Source organism: Chlamydotis macqueenii, chromosome 2 (genome assembly GCF_036417535.1).
Source record: "Chlamydotis macqueenii isolate bChlMac1 chromosome 2, bChlMac1.mat, whole genome shotgun sequence".
Taxonomy (NCBI): domain Eukaryota; kingdom Metazoa; phylum Chordata; class Aves; order Otidiformes; family Otididae; genus Chlamydotis; species Chlamydotis macqueenii.
Genome location: NC_141557.1, coordinates 163,568,564 through 163,586,464, shown reverse-complemented (window position 1 = coordinate 163,586,464; position 17,901 = coordinate 163,568,564). Strand labels below are relative to the sequence as shown.

At 68.0% G+C, this 17,901-nt stretch overlaps 1 protein-coding gene across 3 annotated transcripts in view; it reads left to right on the top strand.

Annotated features, from left to right (window-relative positions):
• Positions 1 to 17,901, top strand: part of MROH1 (maestro heat like repeat family member 1) — a 43,979-nt gene that overhangs the window by 17,482 nt on the left and 8,596 nt on the right. For all 3 annotated transcript variants that reach the window (XM_086741392.1, XM_086741391.1, XM_086741390.1), the window contains 15 exons: positions 281 to 400; positions 2,573 to 2,695; positions 3,614 to 3,760; positions 3,936 to 3,962; positions 4,882 to 5,004; positions 5,207 to 5,286; positions 5,633 to 5,768; positions 7,466 to 7,561; positions 7,706 to 7,810; positions 7,947 to 8,082; positions 8,611 to 8,723; positions 10,050 to 10,202; positions 11,516 to 11,670; positions 12,237 to 12,402; positions 13,110 to 13,306. In XM_086741392.1, the coding sequence (XP_086597518.1) occupies positions 281 to 400; positions 2,573 to 2,695; positions 3,614 to 3,760; positions 3,936 to 3,962; positions 4,882 to 5,004; positions 5,207 to 5,286; positions 5,633 to 5,768; positions 7,466 to 7,561; positions 7,706 to 7,810; positions 7,947 to 8,082; positions 8,611 to 8,723; positions 10,050 to 10,202; positions 11,516 to 11,670; positions 12,237 to 12,402; positions 13,110 to 13,306 (1,877 nt within the window). The remainder of the gene's footprint in view (positions 1 to 280; positions 401 to 2,572; positions 2,696 to 3,613; positions 3,761 to 3,935; positions 3,963 to 4,881; positions 5,005 to 5,206; positions 5,287 to 5,632; positions 5,769 to 7,465; positions 7,562 to 7,705; positions 7,811 to 7,946; positions 8,083 to 8,610; positions 8,724 to 10,049; positions 10,203 to 11,515; positions 11,671 to 12,236; positions 12,403 to 13,109; positions 13,307 to 17,901) is intronic.

The following is a 17,901-nucleotide window of genomic DNA, read 5'->3' as shown; positions in this document are numbered from 1 at the left end:
CGCAGCCAGATCGCCGGCTGGAGAGGTGCCGGCCCTGCCGCGTTGGTCAGACCCGCCTCACGGCCTGCGCAGCTCGCAGTGCGCCCGCTGAGAGCGGGCACGTAACCCAGCTGAGCGCGGAGCGAGCCGAGCAGGGCAGAGAGGGGAAGGAAGCAAACGGCCCCGTTTCCCAACGCGCCGCTGCGGGGTGTGTACCCTGCAGGCCGGTGAGGGTGGAGGCCGGGGGAGATCTCGCGTGGCAGGGTTTCCTGGGCTGGTAACGTTCCTCGGGGTTTTCCAGAACTTCCTGTATCAATGCATCGGGACGACGCTTGGGGCGTGCAGCAGCAAAGACCTCGTGCAGAAGCAGCTCCAGGAGCTCCTGGAAACAGCCAGATACCACGAGGAGCCAGAAAGGGAGGTGAGGAGGAGTCACAGCAAACATCCCAAGGGTCATCCTGACGGGCCAGGGGAGCGGTCCCACCCTGCTGACCTCCCGTTTCGGTCCCACCACGCCCGGCCTGGGCTCGTACCTCCTGGCGAGCGGCTTGTAGGGGAGGCGGCAGCTTCTGGGTGAAGGAGCCCAGAGAAGGGACGAGAGCCCGCCCGCAGCAACCCGACGGCACAGGGGCTCTGCAGCTGGGTGAGGTGCAGGGGGTGCCCTGGGACGCTGCCTCAAGTGGCACGGGTCCCCGGACCGGGACAGGGTGCTGAGTGTGCTGGCAGAGCCGCTGCCTCGGGCAAGTCACAGAAGTGACTCGGTTTGGGTGGGAGGGAGCCCAACCCAGCCCACCCAGCCCCACCCCCTGCCCGGAGCAGGGACATCTCCAGCCGGATCAGGTCGCTCACAGCCCCGGCCAACCTGGCCTGGGACGTTTCCAGGGATGGGGCACCCACTGCCTCGCTGGGCACCCTGGGCCAGTGCCCCACCACCCTCAGTGTGTAAAATTTCTCAGTCTCCCCTCTCTCCACGTCCGGCTGATGCTGGGGGTCCAGAGCCGGACGCAGCGCTGCGGGGGGCTCTCACCGAGCGGGGCAGAGGGGCAGAATCCCCTCCCTCGCCCGCTGCCCACGCTGTGGGGATGCACCCAGGGCGCCGCTGGTTTCTGGGCTGCCAGCACCCGTGGCCGGCTCACGCTGAGCTCCTCGCCCACCAGCACCCCCAGTCCCTCTCCTCAGGGCTGCTCCCCATCCGCTCCCCGCCCGGCCGGGATTTGTGCTGGGATTGCCCCCACCCGCGGGCAGGACCCCGCCCTTGGCCTGGTTGAACCCCACGAGTGGACCCACGAACCCTCCGGTGCCAGGAGGGTCTCTGCAGGTTTCGGGGGTGGTGGGGCTGTGCCGGCCTGGGATGTCTGGAGCTGCCGGGGCTCTGGTACGGCCGGTGCGATCTCGTGGGCAGAGCTGTCGTCGCTGTGCTGTCCCCAGCGAGCGACACTGTGCGGGTGACAGCCCAGCCAGCCTCCGCCTGCTGCCAGCAAGGGCTTTTTGGCTCCTGCTTCGCCCTTGGGCTGGAGCTCGCCTAGCCCCACAGGTTTGGGGAGTTAAGCCAGAGCCGCGGGGGGAAAAAAACCAACCCAGGAGTTTTCTAGGGGCTGGGCTGCCTGTCCCGCACCGTGGGGGCAGAGGGGCTCAGCGCCCCGCTCCGACAGCCGGCTGTTAAATGAGCCTGCCTGAGCCACACAACGTCCCCATCTTCCGCAGCACGAACTCATCCCCCATGTGAGCTCTCGCCCCCTCGGACCCTCCGGGGCTGCCCCGTCCCTGCGGCAGGGTGGCGACCTCGCCCGTCCCACCCCCTGGGCTGCAGCCCACCGAGCTGGGGGCTGCGGCTGCGTCTCCTGTCCCTGCTCCCCAGAGCGTCTGCAGCCGGTGACGCGGCGTCTCTGGGCACCCTGGGCCAGCGCCCCACCACCCTCCGCGTAAAAAGTTTCTTACATCCAGTCTGAATCTCCCCTCTTCCAGTTGAGAACCATCCCCCGTCCCATGGCTACGGGCCCTGCTAAATGCTGTCAGCAGGTGACTTTTGTCACCACCCTGGCGCTGAGGCTGCGGCCGAGCTCATCCTGGCCGGGCTCCTGCTCCGGCCTCCCCTCAGCCTCCGCTGAGTGGGATCCTGCGCCGGGCTGGCGCCGCTGCGCGTGTCGCTCTGCCTGGCTCCGTCGCCCCGCCGCCGAGCGCTGCCCCGCCGCGTGCAGCCGCCGTTGAGCGCGGTGCGAACGCCAGCTGACGGCGCCTGGCCGCGCTCCAGCCAAGGGCTGCCCTGGATCAGCTGTTCGCGGAGTCCCAGCCCGGCTCGCTGACCTCCCCCTGCGCCTGCTGCCCTCTCCCTTCAGCCGGCGCGCGTGACCGGGCCGACGTCTGCCCGCGGGAGCGCGTGCGGCGCCTGTCCTGCCCCGCGGCTCCGCTCGGGCCGTCACCCAGATGGGGACGGCGCGATTGCGTCCCCCTGCCCCGGGGAGAGGGGAGCGCTGGCTGCCAGCCGGGCAGGGCTCAGGTGCCGGGAGCGAAACCAATAACCGGGCTGTGTCGAGGCGCCAGCTGGGAGCGGGGGTTAATAGCTGTCTGCTGATGAGTTTTCTCTGCCCCCCAGGGGCTCGCGTCCTGCTTTGGGATATGCGCAATAAATCACCTGGAGGAGACGCTGGCCACGCTGGAGGACTTTGTCAGGTCTGACGTCCTGAAGAGATCTGCGGGCCTGTTCAGCATCTTCAAGGTAAGAGCCTCGGGGCCCCCGCGGCCACGCGCCCGGCGGCAGGAGGCTCACGCGGGCTTCTTCGGATGCGGCGTGCGCTGGGGCCGTCCTCGTCCAGGAGTTCGTTTCCTGCCTCGGTGCGTTTGGCGCGGGGCCGGGACGCCCTCCGCCTCCCCGCAGAGCCGCTCTGGGCGTCGGGGGCGGCTCGGCGTTAGCTCCCGGCTCTCGGCCCTACGCTCCCGCGGGCTCGCGGCCCCCGTGAAGCGGCTCGCTGGCTGGGTGCACTCGCGGAAGCTGTAACGCGGCTTCTGTGTCCGTCAGGGGACCCCGGCCTGATGCGGAGCTGTGCACGCCCCGGGAGACAGAGATGTTTCCACCCCGGAGCGCTGGCGGCGAAAGCCTTTCCTTAAATGTTCTGACCCGGGCGGCTGTTTTAATTCCCAGTTTCTAGTACTGGGTGTTTGAGGGACAGGGTTAGCGCTGCGTGGGTGTGGGAGAGACCTCGGCCCGCGACAGAAAGGTGCCCGCAGCTCAGGATTTGGGCGAGGGAGCCCCCCTGCAGCCCTTATCCCTGCCCTGCTCCTCGGGCCGCGGTACGAGAGGGGTCGGCCGCGAGGCGCTGCCTGGGACGGTGCGGGTGAAGCCTTCTGGCAGCGCTGGTTAATGATTCCCAGCACGGTAGTTAACCAGCAGTTACCGGGTTAACCTGGCCAGCCTGGGGCTCGGGCCCTTCCCCGCAGGGCTCTGACAGGTGACGGTCGGGGGCCAACCGGGGCTCTGGAGGTGGTAGCCACCGCCAAAAGGAAGGGAAGCGAGGGTCCGAAACCTGCTCGGAGGGGCCCTCTCTTGGAGGGGGCACCTTCCCCTGCAGAAACCACCTCCCCGTGAGACCTGGCGTCTCTGCCGTCGCCCTGTTAACGTTCTCGTCCGCCGTACCAGGACCGTAGCGACAACGAGGGGGAGAAGATCAAGAGCACGCTGATCCTCTGCTACGGATACGTGGCTGCGCACGCGCCCAAGGAGCTGGTGCTGGCCCGGATTGAGGCGGACATCCTGAAGAACATCTTCCAGTACTTCAACACCAAGGTAGGGTGCTGGGCCGCCCCGTCCTCCCCGGGCAGGGGGGGCACGCCCCGGCGAGCTGGAGCGGCTGCTCCAGATGCTCCGGTCCCGCTGGGACCCTTCTCCCGGGAGCGGGTCGTTCCCCGCGGAGCCCGCTCACTCTGCGTTGCTAACATGTTTTGTTTTTCCACTCGTTCAGGTTCTGGGAATAAAGGTAGAAACCAAGGTACAGTGTGGGGCGTTAAACCTGACCGGCTCTGCTCTCTCCTGCTCTCTCTGCCTCTGCTCTGGGTTCCCTTGGGGGCAGCCTCGTGCTGCGCTCCAGCAGCGCTGCGGGGACGGGGAGAGCGTGGGAGCTGCTGCTCCTCGCCCTGAGCTCCTCGCCCTGAGCTCCTCGCCCTGAGCTCCCCGCCCGGTCCTCCGTGCTGGAACCGCAGCCTGAAATTCCCAAACTCGCACCGGAGGGGAAGAGCAAAGAGACCTTTCTGGCAGGGCAGGAGGTGCGGGTGGCAGCGTGGCTGCGGTGGGCGCCACCGTGGTGACGTGCTGAGCTCAGGGCTCTGGCTCGGCGCCGTGCTGGCCTCCGCTGCCCGAGGGGAGGGCGGACAGGCCGCCCCGCCGGCTGCCCCCGCGTGCTTCGCTGGGGGACCTGGGGACTCTGGTGACCGAGCCACAACCCACCGCTCAGCTGAAACCCGCTGAACTGATTTTCCTGCTTCCCCCCGGAACGATCACTCAGCGGGCAGGCGCTAAAGCGCAGATTTCTGTCCTGGGGGCGACCAGGGGCTGTGTTTTTATATTTCTGCTGGACAAGCAAAACAGCACTTGTCACGCTGAGCTGCCAGGCCAGGGACTCCTTCTCCTGGCTCCACTAATGCCTTTTCCTTCCGGGCTCCGCGGCACTAACAGCGTCTCTGGCCCGCGCGGGGACCTCGCTCAGACCCCCGCCCTGGCCCGGCTGGGGGGCTGGCTGGCAAGGGCTGGGGCGAGGGGAGTGCTTGAGGTGGGGGTGTCTCCTCTCCACCCCGTGTCGGCCGTCCTGGACCCCAGGCCGCGTAGGAATGGGAGCTCCTGGCGACGTCTGGAGCTCTGCCTCCAGCATCACCAGCCTGGCCTCCACTCCTCACCCTGCGCTCTGCTCCCAGGACCTGACCCTGAAGCTGTGCCTCATCCGGAGCATCTGCATGATCAGCCAAGCCATCTACAACGGCGGGACGTGCGGCGACTTCGTCTTCTCCCGCAAGGCCGAGCTGGTGGCCCAGATGGTGGTAAGAGCGAGCGCTGGCTGGGGGCTGCTCCGCAGCACGCTGGGCGGGGGTGAGGCGCGGGCGGAGCTGCTCCATCGCTGGGGCCGGGTGCCCTGTGGGAAGGGCAGGCAGGAGTTTGCCCCTGCCATCCCCGCGTCTCTGCCGGGACGGAGCGGGACGGGGATGGATGTGACCGTAACCGTCGCCTCGTTCCGCCTTCCAGGAGTTCATAAAAGCTGAGCCGCTGGAGGCGATGCGGACGCCGGTTCGCCAGCGGGCGATGGTCACCTGCACGTACCTGGTGTATCCTTCCTCTGCACCCGTTCCCGCGGGAATGCCGCTCGCGGGGCAGCGCTTGCCGGAGCCGCTGTGCCCGCGGACCCGACCGCGCTCCCTGGCAGCTGAGGGCGCTGCACTCTCGGTTACTCAAAGATGACTTCTGGGCTTCGGTTAAAAACGCTTCAGCACGTCGCAGCGCCTGACACAGATACTGGGAGCGCTCTGCCTGCTTCCCGTTAAAGCCGCTGCCGCTTAGCTGGCACTGAGTCAGCAGGAACGCACATTAAAGTCCGTGTTCCCAGCTCGCCCAGGTGAGAGGCGCTCTCGCAGCGCTTGATGCATCTGTGCTGCTTCCTTAACCCGCGCTCAGCGTCCTGGAGCCCCAGCTCAGCGACCCCGACCGGACGGAGCTGATTGACACCTGCCTCGCCAGCGTGCTGGCCCTCCCGCCGCCGGAGCCCGCGAGGGAGAGGGACGAGAACGGAGGGGATGCTTTACACAGGGAGGTGAGCGCACGCTCAGTGAGTTCACCCGCGACACCGAGCTGGGTGGTGCCGTCGACACGCGGGAGGGGAGGGGTCCATCCAGAGGGACCTGGACAGGTTGGAGAGGGGGGCCCGTGCCAACCTCGTGGGGTTCAACCAGGCCAAGGGCGGGGTCCTGCCGCGCGTGGGGGCAATCCCAGCACAGATCCCGGCCGGGCGGGGAGCGGATGGGGAGCAGCCCCGAGGAGAGGGACTGGGGGTGCTGGTGGGCGAGGAGCTCAGCGTGAGCCGGCCACGGCGCTGGCAGCCCAGAAACCAGCGGCGCCCTGGGTGCATCCCCACAGCGTGGGCAGCGGGCGAGGGAGGGGATTCTGCCCCTCTGCCCCGCTCGGTGAGACCCCCCTGCAGCGCTGCGTCCAGCTCTGGACCCCCAGCATCAGCCGGACGTGGAGAGAGGGGAGACTGAGAAATTTTACACTCTGAGGGTGGTGGGGCACTGGCCCAGGGTGCCCAGAGAGGCGGTGGGTGCCCCATCCCTGGAAACGTCCCAGGCCAGGCTGGCCGGGGCTGTGAGCGACCTGATCCGGCTGGAGATGTCCCTGCTCCGGGCAGGGGGGCTGGGCTGGGTGGGCTGTAACCCTCCCTTCCCACCCAAACCCTCTGGGACTCCCGGCACCCAGCGGCAGCAGGCTGAGGCAGGCGGGGAGTTGCGGGTGCTGCTCAGACCCCTGCCTGGACCTAGCGCTGGCCGCACAAAGCCAACGCGGAGCCGACGTCGCTCCCAACCCGGCTTTGTTCTGCAGCGCAGGAGCCGCGCTCACGGCTGCTCCGGGACGCTGGTTTCGCGGCAGCGCGCAGGTGCCCATTCGCAGTCCCGTGAGCCGGCGGCCCCCGCGTCGCCCTGGCAGCGGCTCAGCCGTGGGAACAGCCCGCGTTCCGTTTGGCTGGGCTCCTCCGGGGAAGCAAGCTGCGCCTTTCCTCTGCTCGCTTATCTCTGGAAAGAGCCTGGCCCTTCTGTGCGCTGATAGCAAGTGAGAAAATACGAGCTTATCAGCGAGTCCAGGCGCCGCTAATAAGAGCGCGAACTCCCTGGAGGGGAAAATCCAATGATCCTGGCAGCCCTGCGGGGCGGAGGGGCCCTGACATAACTGGCTTTTGAAAGGCTGCAGCTGCTCCTCTGTTGTGCTTGAGTGCTTAATGAAGGACAATAACATGCTGCTAATGAAGTTGTTGCAGCTGCGGGGTGGCCGCGGAGCAGCCCTGCGCTGCGCCGGATCGCCCGCCGCTGCTGCGGCTCCCGCGAGGTGAGGCTGGGGCTCCGGCCGTCCCCGGCTGGCGTTCGCAGGCACCTGGCCTGCGAGTTTGAGTTAATGACCCTTTTCTCCCTCCCTTCTGTCCTGTGAAGCTCTGTAGTTTTATATTTTTTAGAGTTTATCCCAAAATAAGTCCTGGAAGGAAACTGTAAGCACCTTCACAGGGCTCGTTCAGCCTGGGCTCGCTGGAGTTCCTCCCCGAGCGGGAGAAGGACCGCATTCCCTTCCGGGAAGCCCGCAGCGAGGTGTCTGTGCCGGCGTGCCCGGCTCCGGCTAGCTGCTGGCGCTGGGTGCAGGTCACAGCCGCCGCTGTGCCGGCTCCCGCCCCGTGCCCGGCGCTCCGGGGAAGGTGAGTTTTGCGAGCTGGGTGTCAGCCCCTGCTGCGTTTCCCCGTCTCCTGCTCAGACGCTGCTCGGTGACGCCCTCGGTGCCCTCACAGACCTGCTGAAGAGCCTCCTGCAGAGGAGCCTGACGCCCCACGGCCTGCAGGACATGTTTGCGGTAGGCGCAGCCGGCTTTCGGTGGCTTCCTCGGGGAGGAGCGGGGAAGCCGAGGTTCCCACGGGTCGCTGGGCTGCGGGACACCTTGGCCGCACGTGGCGAGGCAGCTGAGCTGCTCCGCTTTCTGATGGTGTTTCCCCTGCAGCACCTGGGCCCCTGGATCAAGTCGGGCAAGGAACACGAGCGGCAGCGAGCGGTGGAGGTCAGCGCCGCCTTGCTGGAGTTCTACCTGAGCAGGCTGAACGTCAGCGTAAGTGAACGCCGCGTCTTTCTTCCTGCTGCTGCCAGCCACGCCGGGCTGGCGCGTGCGGAGGTGGCAGGGGAATGCTGCGCTCGTGGCCGCGTGCCCTCCTTGCCAGCGTGGCCCGCGTTTGCCGTCCCTGCAGACCGTCATCCCCTTCTACAACCTTGGCGTCCTGATCGCTCTCTTCTCCCCGCGCTGCTCCGACTCCCTGGCCAGCGTCCGCCAGCACGCCGTCGACTGCGTCTACTGCCTGCTCTACATCCAGCTGTGCTACGAAGGTGGGCGCGCGGGCGGTTGGGGGTGGTTTTGCTACTCGGGCGCGTGGTGCCGGTGCCAGGAGCCCTTTTCTCCGCAGAGGGGTGGCAGGTCACGTCCCTCGTGTAGGCCGTCCCGAGAGACGCTTTGTTGCAGAAGCGGGGCTGGTGGGAAGTGTCGCCGAAGCGTTTGGGTTTGGGGCTCTCTCCAAGGCTCGAGTGACATCGAGCGGGTTCCTGAGCCGGCTGTTGAGCCTGGCGTTCTCCCTCCTTCCAGGAGAGGTCAGTCCTCCACTTGGGATGGCGTGCGTGGAGGCACCGAGAGCTGCGGAGGCACTGAGAGCTGCGCAGTCCCTGCAGCTCTGGGGAAGGACTTTGTCTGGGTCCCGCTCTCCAGAGCGATGCGGCTCCTTGCAGGGCAGCAGCCTCGGCTTCTGGACTCCTTCCCGAAAGCTGGGCCAGCTCGCGCGTAAACCTGGCTCTGCGCAGCGCGCGGGTGTAAAGCGTGAGGAAAGGCGTTCGCTGAACGCTCCACGCTCCCTCTGCATGCAGGTTTCGCCCGGGACCACAGAGATGAGATGGTGGAGGGGCTGAAAGCTCTCAAGAAGGGCCTGGAGGAGCCCGACTTCACCGTTCTCTTCCACACCTGCAACAACATCGCCATGGTGAGGCGCGGGGCGGACCCCGCACGGTGGTGGAGCTGTGGAGCGAGGGCTGCGGAGGACTTGGTGCCTCCTCTGTTCTGACCGGCCCTGCGGACTGGAGGCTGCTGGGGAGCCCCAGTCTTGCACTGGGAAACGAGCCGCTGCGGCCTCCTCCTCCAGCTGCAGTTCCCCTGGGCTGGCCGGGGATGCTCAGAGCACCGAGCCCCCCCTGAGAAGCGGCTGGTCCCCTCTTTGGGCGCGATGGCCGGAACGAGGACGCCCGTGCAGACGCTCTGGGCGCGCAGGGACGCGTGCCTGGCCGTGCCGTGGCTCGGTGCGTCCGTTCGGAGGTCGGATGGGCAGCCTGAGACCTTCGGCCATCAACGCGCCCAGCGCTGGGGTCACAAACTTACTTGGCTGGAGATGACACACGCGATTTCTGTCCCTGTCAGCTAAAAGCTAGGCTGGAGGTGGTCATCTCGGCCCTGCGGGACCTGCCTGGGGCCCCAGCATGCTCCAGCGTGGAGACTGGTGCGTCCTGCCCCTCGATGGAGGCTGCTGGCCACAGGAAGCCCCCGTGGCCTTGTCACTGGCCGTGCTCTCCTGTGGGGCGTGGGGTGGGCGGCGCAGCAGCCGCGGCCACCGGGCTCCGGCTGCCTCCCAGCGTGGCAGCGGGGTTGGTAAAGCCGTGCGTAAAATGGTTTGGGTGGGAAGGGACCTTAAAGGTCAGCTGGTTCCAGCAGCTGCCGCCCAAAAGGGTCCAAACGTGACTCTCAAGCCACAGAGATTTGAGCGAGGGGTGGCCACGCTGTTCTTGTGAGAGCTGCGCCCGTGAGCTCCTCGATGGCCGTTCTCTGCGCTGAGCTCTGCGAGCGTCGCTCCACAAAGCCCTGGGGCCGCGGGGAAGCTGGTAGCGCCTTTCTGTTCTGGACAAGCTGCCGTTCCTCAACTATTGTAGCTCTAGCGGACGTTCCCCCTCCCAACCGCTCTGCCGAGCGGCTCGCTCCACGCCAGGTCCGGAGAGCGTGATGGGACCTGGGGGAGCGTCCTCCCGGCCGCAGGGCCTTCGCCACAGCGGGGTTGCCGGCTCGGTGGCACTGTCCCAGCCCGTCCCAAGAGAGCCCCGGGTTGTCCGGCCGCGCTGGAACCGGGCCCCTTGCCTCCTCAGAGGCTGTGGACTGGCCCTTGCTCCCCCCCGTTCCTGCTGATTCGGGCAGCGGGCCGATGCTCCCACAGGGCAGCGAGCCGGGGAACGGCATCCTGCGGCAGGGGGGCTGCGCGGGGGGGCCCTTCCGCCGGTGCCGTGACAACACCCTCTCGCTTAACTCCGCTGGCGCTCCCCCTCAGGTGATCGGGAGGCGCGTCCCCCCGGACCAGCTGATGAGCCTGCTGCTCGCCATGTTCGAGGGGCTGGCGGACCCCGATAAGAACTGCTCCCGGGCAGCCAGCGTCATGATCAACGCCCTCCTCAAGGAGCGCGGCGGCGTCTTGCAGGAGAAGGTGAGATGGCGCCGCTCACGGGGTGCGGGCTGCCCCGGCGCAGACAGGGATGCTCCGGTAAGGAGCAAGCCCTTGGCCGGAGCGCGGTGCCCGGCGCAGGGAGGGATCCGGCCCCGATGGAGGGAGGTGGCACGTAGCCCGTCTGCAGCAGCCACTGCCGTTGCGTTTCCGGCTAGGGGAACGCTTGCCCCAAAACTTTCGGGGGATGTGGCTCCTGACCTTCCTCCTTTCCCGTGGGCGCCTGCGCTCGCGCGCTCCTGCTCCGTCCTCGCCGTCGGGAAGGCTGCTGCGTGGTGGGCGGCAGCGGCTGCTGGCGAGGCCGGCTCCGGTCTGGCTCTCGCTCGGGTTGAGGAGTTCAGAGCAGCTCACTTTACCAGAAGGGCTCAGGCTCCCGGTGAAACCTTCGCGAGCTCTGGGGGAGCCCGGCGTTCCTGGCCGGGAAGCGGTCTGAGCGCTGCGAGGCTTAGAGGTGCTGGCCGCAGAAGGCTTTTTTGTCTAATCCCCTACCTGGAGGGCTCGGCTCCCCCGTTCTGCCGCGGTAATTGGAAACAGCGGGCCTCCGCCTGCTCCTTGGGCTCTCGTTTGCGCGAGAGCTTCTGCTGAACTCCCGCTCGCTACCTATTCGCCTCCCTCCGACATGGGAGCGCTCCAGCTTCCATGACTCACCTTTCGGTCAGATCCAGGCCAGCCCAGATCCTGAAATCTGAACGGATGCTAAGCCCCGGGGTCCGCGGGGCAGGCCCCAGCGCAGCTGGGGACGGAGCGCTCGCCTGCTCTGCGCTTAATCTGGGGGAATTTGCTGCCGGGCCTGGTCTGCGCGTGAACTTCCTCTTGGCCTTAACGCGCGTTTTACGGCGCGCGGCCAGGGCCGGGGTATCTCCCGGCGTTCAGCTCGAGTTCCTCTGAGGAACGCGCTCGCTCAGCTCCCCTCGCTGCACCCGTGTCGAGGCCGGGGCTTAGCGCGAGCTCTTTGCCGGAGGCTGCGGCTTGGGGGTGGAGGGTGTCCGTGCCGGGTCCCCTTCCCCCTGGGAATACCCCGCCGCTCGTCCGTCTCCTGGGTGGCGGGGTGGGGAGGGACCCTTGGCTTCCACTGCGCCCCGTGGTTCTGCGTGCAGCCGGAAGCGGGGCGATAAGCTGCCCTGCCCCATGGCCCGCCCCCCCGTGTTCTCTTCTGACTGCCGTTACCCGCCGGGGCCGCCGTCGAGGGGCCGGGACGCGCCCGTCCCGGCGGCGGGGACTGCCTGACGGTGCACCCTGAGCACTCGGCCTGTCCCGCTCCTCAGCCCGGCCGCCGCCGTCTCCCCTTCCCGCAGGTGCCCGACATCCTGAGCATCATCCACAGCAAGCTGGAGGAGGTGGGCGAGGAGCACGTGCGGAAGGCGGCGCAGCAGACCGTCTTCATCCTGGCCTCCCAGCACAAGAGCGTGGTGGTCTCCAGCCTGCTGGGCCGCTCGCTGCCCTTTGACAGGTCCTGCCTCTCTCCGCCGCGGTGGCCCGGCGCCCGCGCCTGCGCTGGCGGTGCCTGGCCCTCGGCACGGCTTTCGCCTAAGCCGCGGATAATCTTTTGGCTCCTCGCGCCCCGTAATCAGACCCCGCTGGAATTTCCTTTGCGCGCTGGAGGCTCGGCGCGGCCGCTCGCTGCCGGAGCGGCCTTTCGGGGGCTCGCCGGGCTCAGGGGCGCCGGCAGCGCGAACCAGCGAAGCTGGCCCTGGAGAGGAGAGTGCGGCTGGGGCGCGCGGCGCTGCTGGGGGGTTCCCCAGCCCCGGGCTGCGCCTGGAGCAGATGTTCTCCTCCTCCTCCTCCTCCTCCTCCCGTTCCTGCCGTTCCGATCCTACCACGGCACACGGGTTCGCAGGCCACAGCTCTCTGGCTGCTGGCGTTGGGGGAGCGGTGGCGTTTGGGGTCGCCCGTGTTTCTGTGGGGGGGGAGACGTGACCTGGACGTACCCCCCGGCGCGGGGAGGGGGCCGAGGCTTGCCGCCCCTCGAACGAGGGAGCGAGTTAACGCGGCGCTCCCCTCCTTCCCCTCCTGTAGCCACACGTGCGCCATGTGGAGGTCCCTGGCCACCGAGCCCACCCTCACCTCGCAGATCCTGGAGCAGCTCCTGGAGAAGGTGAACCGGGACGTCCCGTACAAGGAGAGCAAGTGCTTCCTGCTGGGGAGCGGATCCGAACGCATCGCGACCCCCCTGCCCCTGGCCGTGAGTGTCCTGACCCCTGCCCCGGGGAGGCTGCCGTTCCCCACACCGACACCTGGAATGATTTGGGGTTTTTTTTGTTTCATTTCCTTGGCTCGGGGGGGCTGTGCCAGGCGTGCGCTCTGGAAATAACGCATCGCTGTGTAATGCCTATTAGAGCTAATCCAGCGGCTCGTAAAAAGCCTCTCAGGTGTCCGTCCTCCAGGGAGCCCGCTTTGCATTTTATCCCCTCCGAAAAAATAAACCCAGCTTGGCAGCTTTCTAAGCAGTAAAGCAGCTGTGAAAATTTCCTCCTCATCTGAAGGACCAAACGCAGCTGGTACAGCACCGGCTGAACGCAGCCCCTCCTCCCCCGCCGCTCTGCTCTGAACGCCGCTCTGCATTGTGCTGTGTAATTACGGCTTTTTAAATTGGCCGGAATTGGGCTCTGCCTGCGCGTTGTCTTCCTGCCCGTAAAAACCTGAGCTCTTGGCTCTGCTCTCCTTCCCCAGGTACAGGCTCCAAACCTCCCCCAGCCGGGAACCCCCGGCTCGCCCGGAGCCGCGCGCGGGGTGCGGCGGGGTTACGCCGGGGGTAGACGCTGCGTTAGCCTCGGCGTTGCGGGAGGGAGCCAGAACCACCCCTCGCCGGGTTATTTACCAACAGATAGCGGCGTGGGGAGGGAGATCCCCTCCTAATCCTCCTCTCCCGCGCGCTCGCTCTCTCTCCAGGCCACATGTGCTCTGTATGAGATCATGTCTGCTCCGGAGTCTGGGGCAGCGGTGCTGGGGCTCTACGCGCCGCTGTTTGTGACTCTGCTGCTGCGCCTCAGCTGCGCCGTGGGTGTCCAGCTACCGAAGAACCTGCAGAGCCGGGAGAGGAGGAGCAGCAGCCACGGCCCGGCCGCCCGCAGCCTCCACCCGTGCAGGTACGGCCGAGCCGGGGCGCCGGGCGCGGAGGGAAGGCGCCTGCCTGCCATGTGGAACTCATTTTTGTTGGTGCAAGCACAGTGGCGTGTGCCGTGGCCGCGATCGAGGGCCGGCGCGTAACAGCCGGGCCGTAACGCCTCGGGTGTGCCGCCCCGACCCCTGCTGCGGTTTGAGCTCTGGGGTTTGGGTTTTTGGGTTTTTTTGGTGTGTTTTCTCCTCCAGAACACAATCCCTAAATTGGGAAGCGTTAAATCAGCCGCCTCTGCGGGTGCAGTGGAAGACGTGCTTCTCAGAGCCCGGGCCGCCGCAGCGCCAGAGCCCTGCGGGTTGGGTTAGTGCCGCAGCCTCCCAAAAAACAAAAACCCAACCCACTGGCTTTGGGAGCGGGTCTCGGCACGGCCCCCCCGGGGCTCGCTGGGCACGCTGGAGGCGGATGAGCGTTTCCCGGGGAGGGAGGATGGCTCCGCTTCCAGGAAGGACGAGGAGGGGAAGCTGGAATGAGCAAACTCTTTGGCTTTGTCGCGTTGACGGCCGCGTGTCTCGGCCACGCCGAGTTGCTGCCCGCTGAGCGAACGGAGCCGGGCCACCATGGCGTCTTCCCCGGCGTAGAGGCGGCGGTGCCGAGCCACCGCGTCTGCCTGGTCCCCTGTGCTGCCTTCAGCCCGTGGCGGCCCTCGCCGCTGAGGAGGAGGCCCCGGCCCCCAAAAAGCTGCCCTCCAGCTGCTGTGCACCCTGCTTTTAAAAAGCGCGTTCAGGTCCTGGCCTCTCCCTGGGGCTGGCTCGTCTGGATTTCGAGAGTGGTGGTGTAAAGTGATTTCCCTGTTGCGAGAGGCCCCGAAACCCCAGCGGGCCAGTTGCTGAACCCAGGTGAGAGTTGCTGTGGCTGCTAAACGCCGCTCTGCGCGAGCCCGATGGCCCGGGTGGAGCGCTGCCGGGGGATTGCTGGCGCGGGGCGGCAGGCGCGATGGCCCTGCGCGCCTGTCGTGTTTTCAAAGCGAGAGTGCCGAAAGGGGGTCTGCGAGGGAGTGGACAGGGCCCGCGTCCGGCGCAGGCTGTCGTTCCGCGTCGCTCCGAGCCCGCGAGCGCGGTGCTGGCCGCCTTGCCGAGCGCCGTCAGCTCCTGGACGTTCCCAGCGGAGCCTTGGTGCTGGAGGAGGTGGGATGCCGTGATGGCAGAGCCTGCGCTAGGCGAGCCGCAGGAATCTCCCGCCCCTGGGCTTCTGCGCGGCCGCTCCCAGCAGCGTGAGGCTGTAACCCGTGGTGCGGCGGGGCTGCCGAACTGGCAGAGATGTCCCGTCGATGTAGACCTGGGGAGCGACAGTGTTGCCCCTGTGCCTGGCGGGGTCACAGAGCAGACCCTCCTGGAAACCACACCGGGGCACGTGGAGAGCAGGGAGGAGACTGGTGACAGCCAGCACGGCGTCACCAAGGGCAGGTCGTGCCTGGCCAGTTTGGTGGCCCCTGTGTCGGGGTGACCGAGGGACGAGCGACGGACATCGTCTGCCTGGACCCGCGCGGGCGTCTGACCCGTCCCGCGCGCCGCCCTTCTCCCCGCGCTGCAGGGACGGGCTGTGACGGACGGAGCGCTCGGGGGACGAGGAATCGCGGGGCGGCCGCGCTCAGCGCGCGGTGGCCGAGGGCTCCGTGTCCGGGGGAGAGCGGGGACAAGCGGCGTCCCTCCGGGGTCCGTGCCGGCCCGGCCCCGGGCAGCGTCTGTCACGAAGGCCCCGCGGCCGCTGAGGGGGCTGGGGCAGCTCTGCTGCGGGCCAGGCTGGGAGCTGGGCTGTGCGCTCCGGAGAGGAGGAGGCTCCGGGAGAGCGGAGAGCGGCTCCCCGTGCCCGGCGGGGCTGCGGGAAGGGTGGGGAGGGGCTCCTGGAGGAGCCCACAAAGGCGGCGGACAAAGCAGCAGCGAGCTGATTGGGCTCTGGCGTCACTTGACAGCTCGTTCATCACATCCCGACGGTGAGGAGAGGCTCCTGAGCGAGCGACCGGAACAGCGGCGTGGGGCGCCCCAAGCTACGCCCCCCGGGCCGTGGTGGGCCCCGTCTTCGCCTCGCAGGGGGCGACTTCTCTGGCGGGGATCACGAGTGGAATGGGGTCGTTCTGCAGGACAGCGGGGCCGCTGTCCAGTGCACACTGGATTTACTCCACGTGAGAGCGAAGTTAACCGCACGCGATGTGCTGGGGAGCAGGCCGGTGGCGGGTTGCCCCGTGACCATCCCGGCGCTGGCGGTCTCGCTCCCCGAGCTTGGGGCGCTTGGCCCCGTCCCCTCGCGTGCTTTGCGCGGCAGCGGCCGCCGTTCAGGACGGCTCCGCACGGATCCTCGCGCCGGGAGCGGGCCCTGGCGCTGCTGTTGTGGCTCTGGGCTCGGCAGCCGGAACTGTCTGTTCTCGTCAGGCTCGTCCCCGTTAACGACTCCTGGAAGAGGCGCGGGCCAATCCCAGCCAGGCCCCGTCCCGCAGCGCGGGGAGGACCGAAGGGAACTCGAAGCAACCGGTTGCCTCAGGCGTCGGAGCCAGAAATGCCGGCTCTTCGTCCAGGAGCGCCTGGCCTCCGAACAGCGCTGGGGACGCAAACCAGAACGCGCTGAAGCGTTGCCACGGCCGCTGCTCCGTGGAGCGACGCCGGGGCTGGCGGAGCCCGCAGCGGGAGCTGGGGCTGGCGGAGCCCGCGGCCCAGGCCCCTGTGGGGATGCTTGTGGCGTTGGAAGGCATCCCGCGAGCCCCCGGATCCTTTGCCGTGTGCCAGCCGCAAGATGGGCGGGAGCCAGCGGCTCTTCGATGCCCGGATCCCAGATGTGGGAGCCCCCCAGCCCCTCTCCTGCAGCCCCCGGGGAGCAGCGCTGCCCGAGACGGGCTCCCTCCTGCCGCCGCTGAACCGGGGGCGGCCGGCGTGTGCCGGGGTGAAGCTGGGCGGGATGCTACCGCAGCGGCTTTCTCGCTGCGGCGGGGCTGCTCCGAACACCGGCGATGCTCCGCTCCGCTCCCGCAGCTGGCACGCGGCGTCTGTGTCCTCGAGAAGGGGAAAAAAGGCTCCTTGGCCGCCAGACGGGGCCGGCACGGGCGCGCCGAGCTGGGTTTCTCAGCGCCGCTTCTCCAGTCTCTGCGTGGTCTTGCAGGCGTTGGGGCAGAGCGGCCGTGTCCCGGCTGCGCGTTGCGGCTTCGTGTCCCCGGTGACATCGCCCGCGTTGGGGGAGCGGGGAGAAGGGGCTGCGTCGCGCCAACTCCTGCCGGGAAAACCCCCGGCGACCGAGCGGAGGGACGGGGAGCGGCGCGCGGCTCTGCGCCGTGCGTGGGTGCGGGCAGGTAGCCCTGGCCGCGCGTCCGTGAAGTCGTCGCTGATGGATGGAGAGGGGAGCAGGCTTTGTCCGACGCGTGGAAAAACCGCGGGGATGTGAAATTGCAGCCTGGTCCCAGGAGCTGGTTACAATGTCAAAGTGATTTCCTGCGCGCGTCTTGGATTCCACGTCCTCACGACAGTTAACGCCGGAGAGAGACGGTGAAGGTGGACGCGATGGCTCGGCAGGAAGGGGGGCCTGGAAGACGCGGCGTTCGGTGGAAAGGAAGGAAGCGGCTGGGGGCCGCTGGGAAAAGCAGACCTCGTGAAGGAGCGGCGCTAACCGCCTGCCTCGCCGGAGCGGCCGCTGCCTGCGCGGGGGCTTTGAGCGCTCGTGAGGGAGCGGGAGAGCCCAGAGTTGCCGGCCGGGAGCCGAAACTTCGGAGGGGTTTGAGCGGAGCCGGGAGCCCGCGAGCGCCGGGACGTTGCGCGTCGGACCGCGTCCTGCCGAGGAGCGGGCGGGAGGTCCCTCGGCCCCCGCCGGCTCCGCTGTCCCTGAGCCAGGAGCCTGCTCCTGTTTTCTTGTGCTGCGAGAGAACGAATCCCGCTGCGGCTTCCTCCGGCCGTTACGGGGTCACCCGTCTGCAGCTTGGAGGTCAGGGGCTCGCGGAGTTTTGCTCTCAGAAACGGTGGTGGTCCTCACGACGTGGCAGGAGGGGGTCTCCATCACTCCGAAGCGGGAGTGCGGTGCCGGTTAGGATTTAGGGGTGGGGGCGAGAACCCCGGGAATGGGCTGACAGGACCGGAGACGCGCCGGCTAAATGCGCCGGGATCAGGCCGGCCTTGGCGCGGGGCGGAGAGACCGAGAGCTGGGAACCGCGCAGTGCGGCGGCGTGCCGTGGCGGTCGCTGCCCTGAGGGAGCGAGAGCGCGGGGACGGCGGAGGTACGGCCGTGTGTCTGCGGAGCAGCTCCCCGCTAAAGCCACTCCGAAAGCGGGGCCTGGGGTTTGTTCCGGGCTGAAGGGATTTTTGGAGGCCAGCGACTCGCGCCGCGGCGGGCCCTCTCTGCGCGTCGCGGCGATCCTGGCTGCGGCTGGCGGATGGAGCCGGTCCCAGGCAGCTGCGCGCGCTGCGGCAGCTCGCGCCGTCTCTAGCGGAGAACGGGTTGAAAAACTCCGCAGGCCTGCGTGGCCGGACCCTGGATGGGTAAAACCAGGGCTGTTCCGGGTACTGGCACAGACAGACGCTGGAAGGAGGCTTCTGCCGAAGTGTTTCTCTAGTGAGTAATTAATTCCTCCTTGTCCCGGCGCCTTCGCGA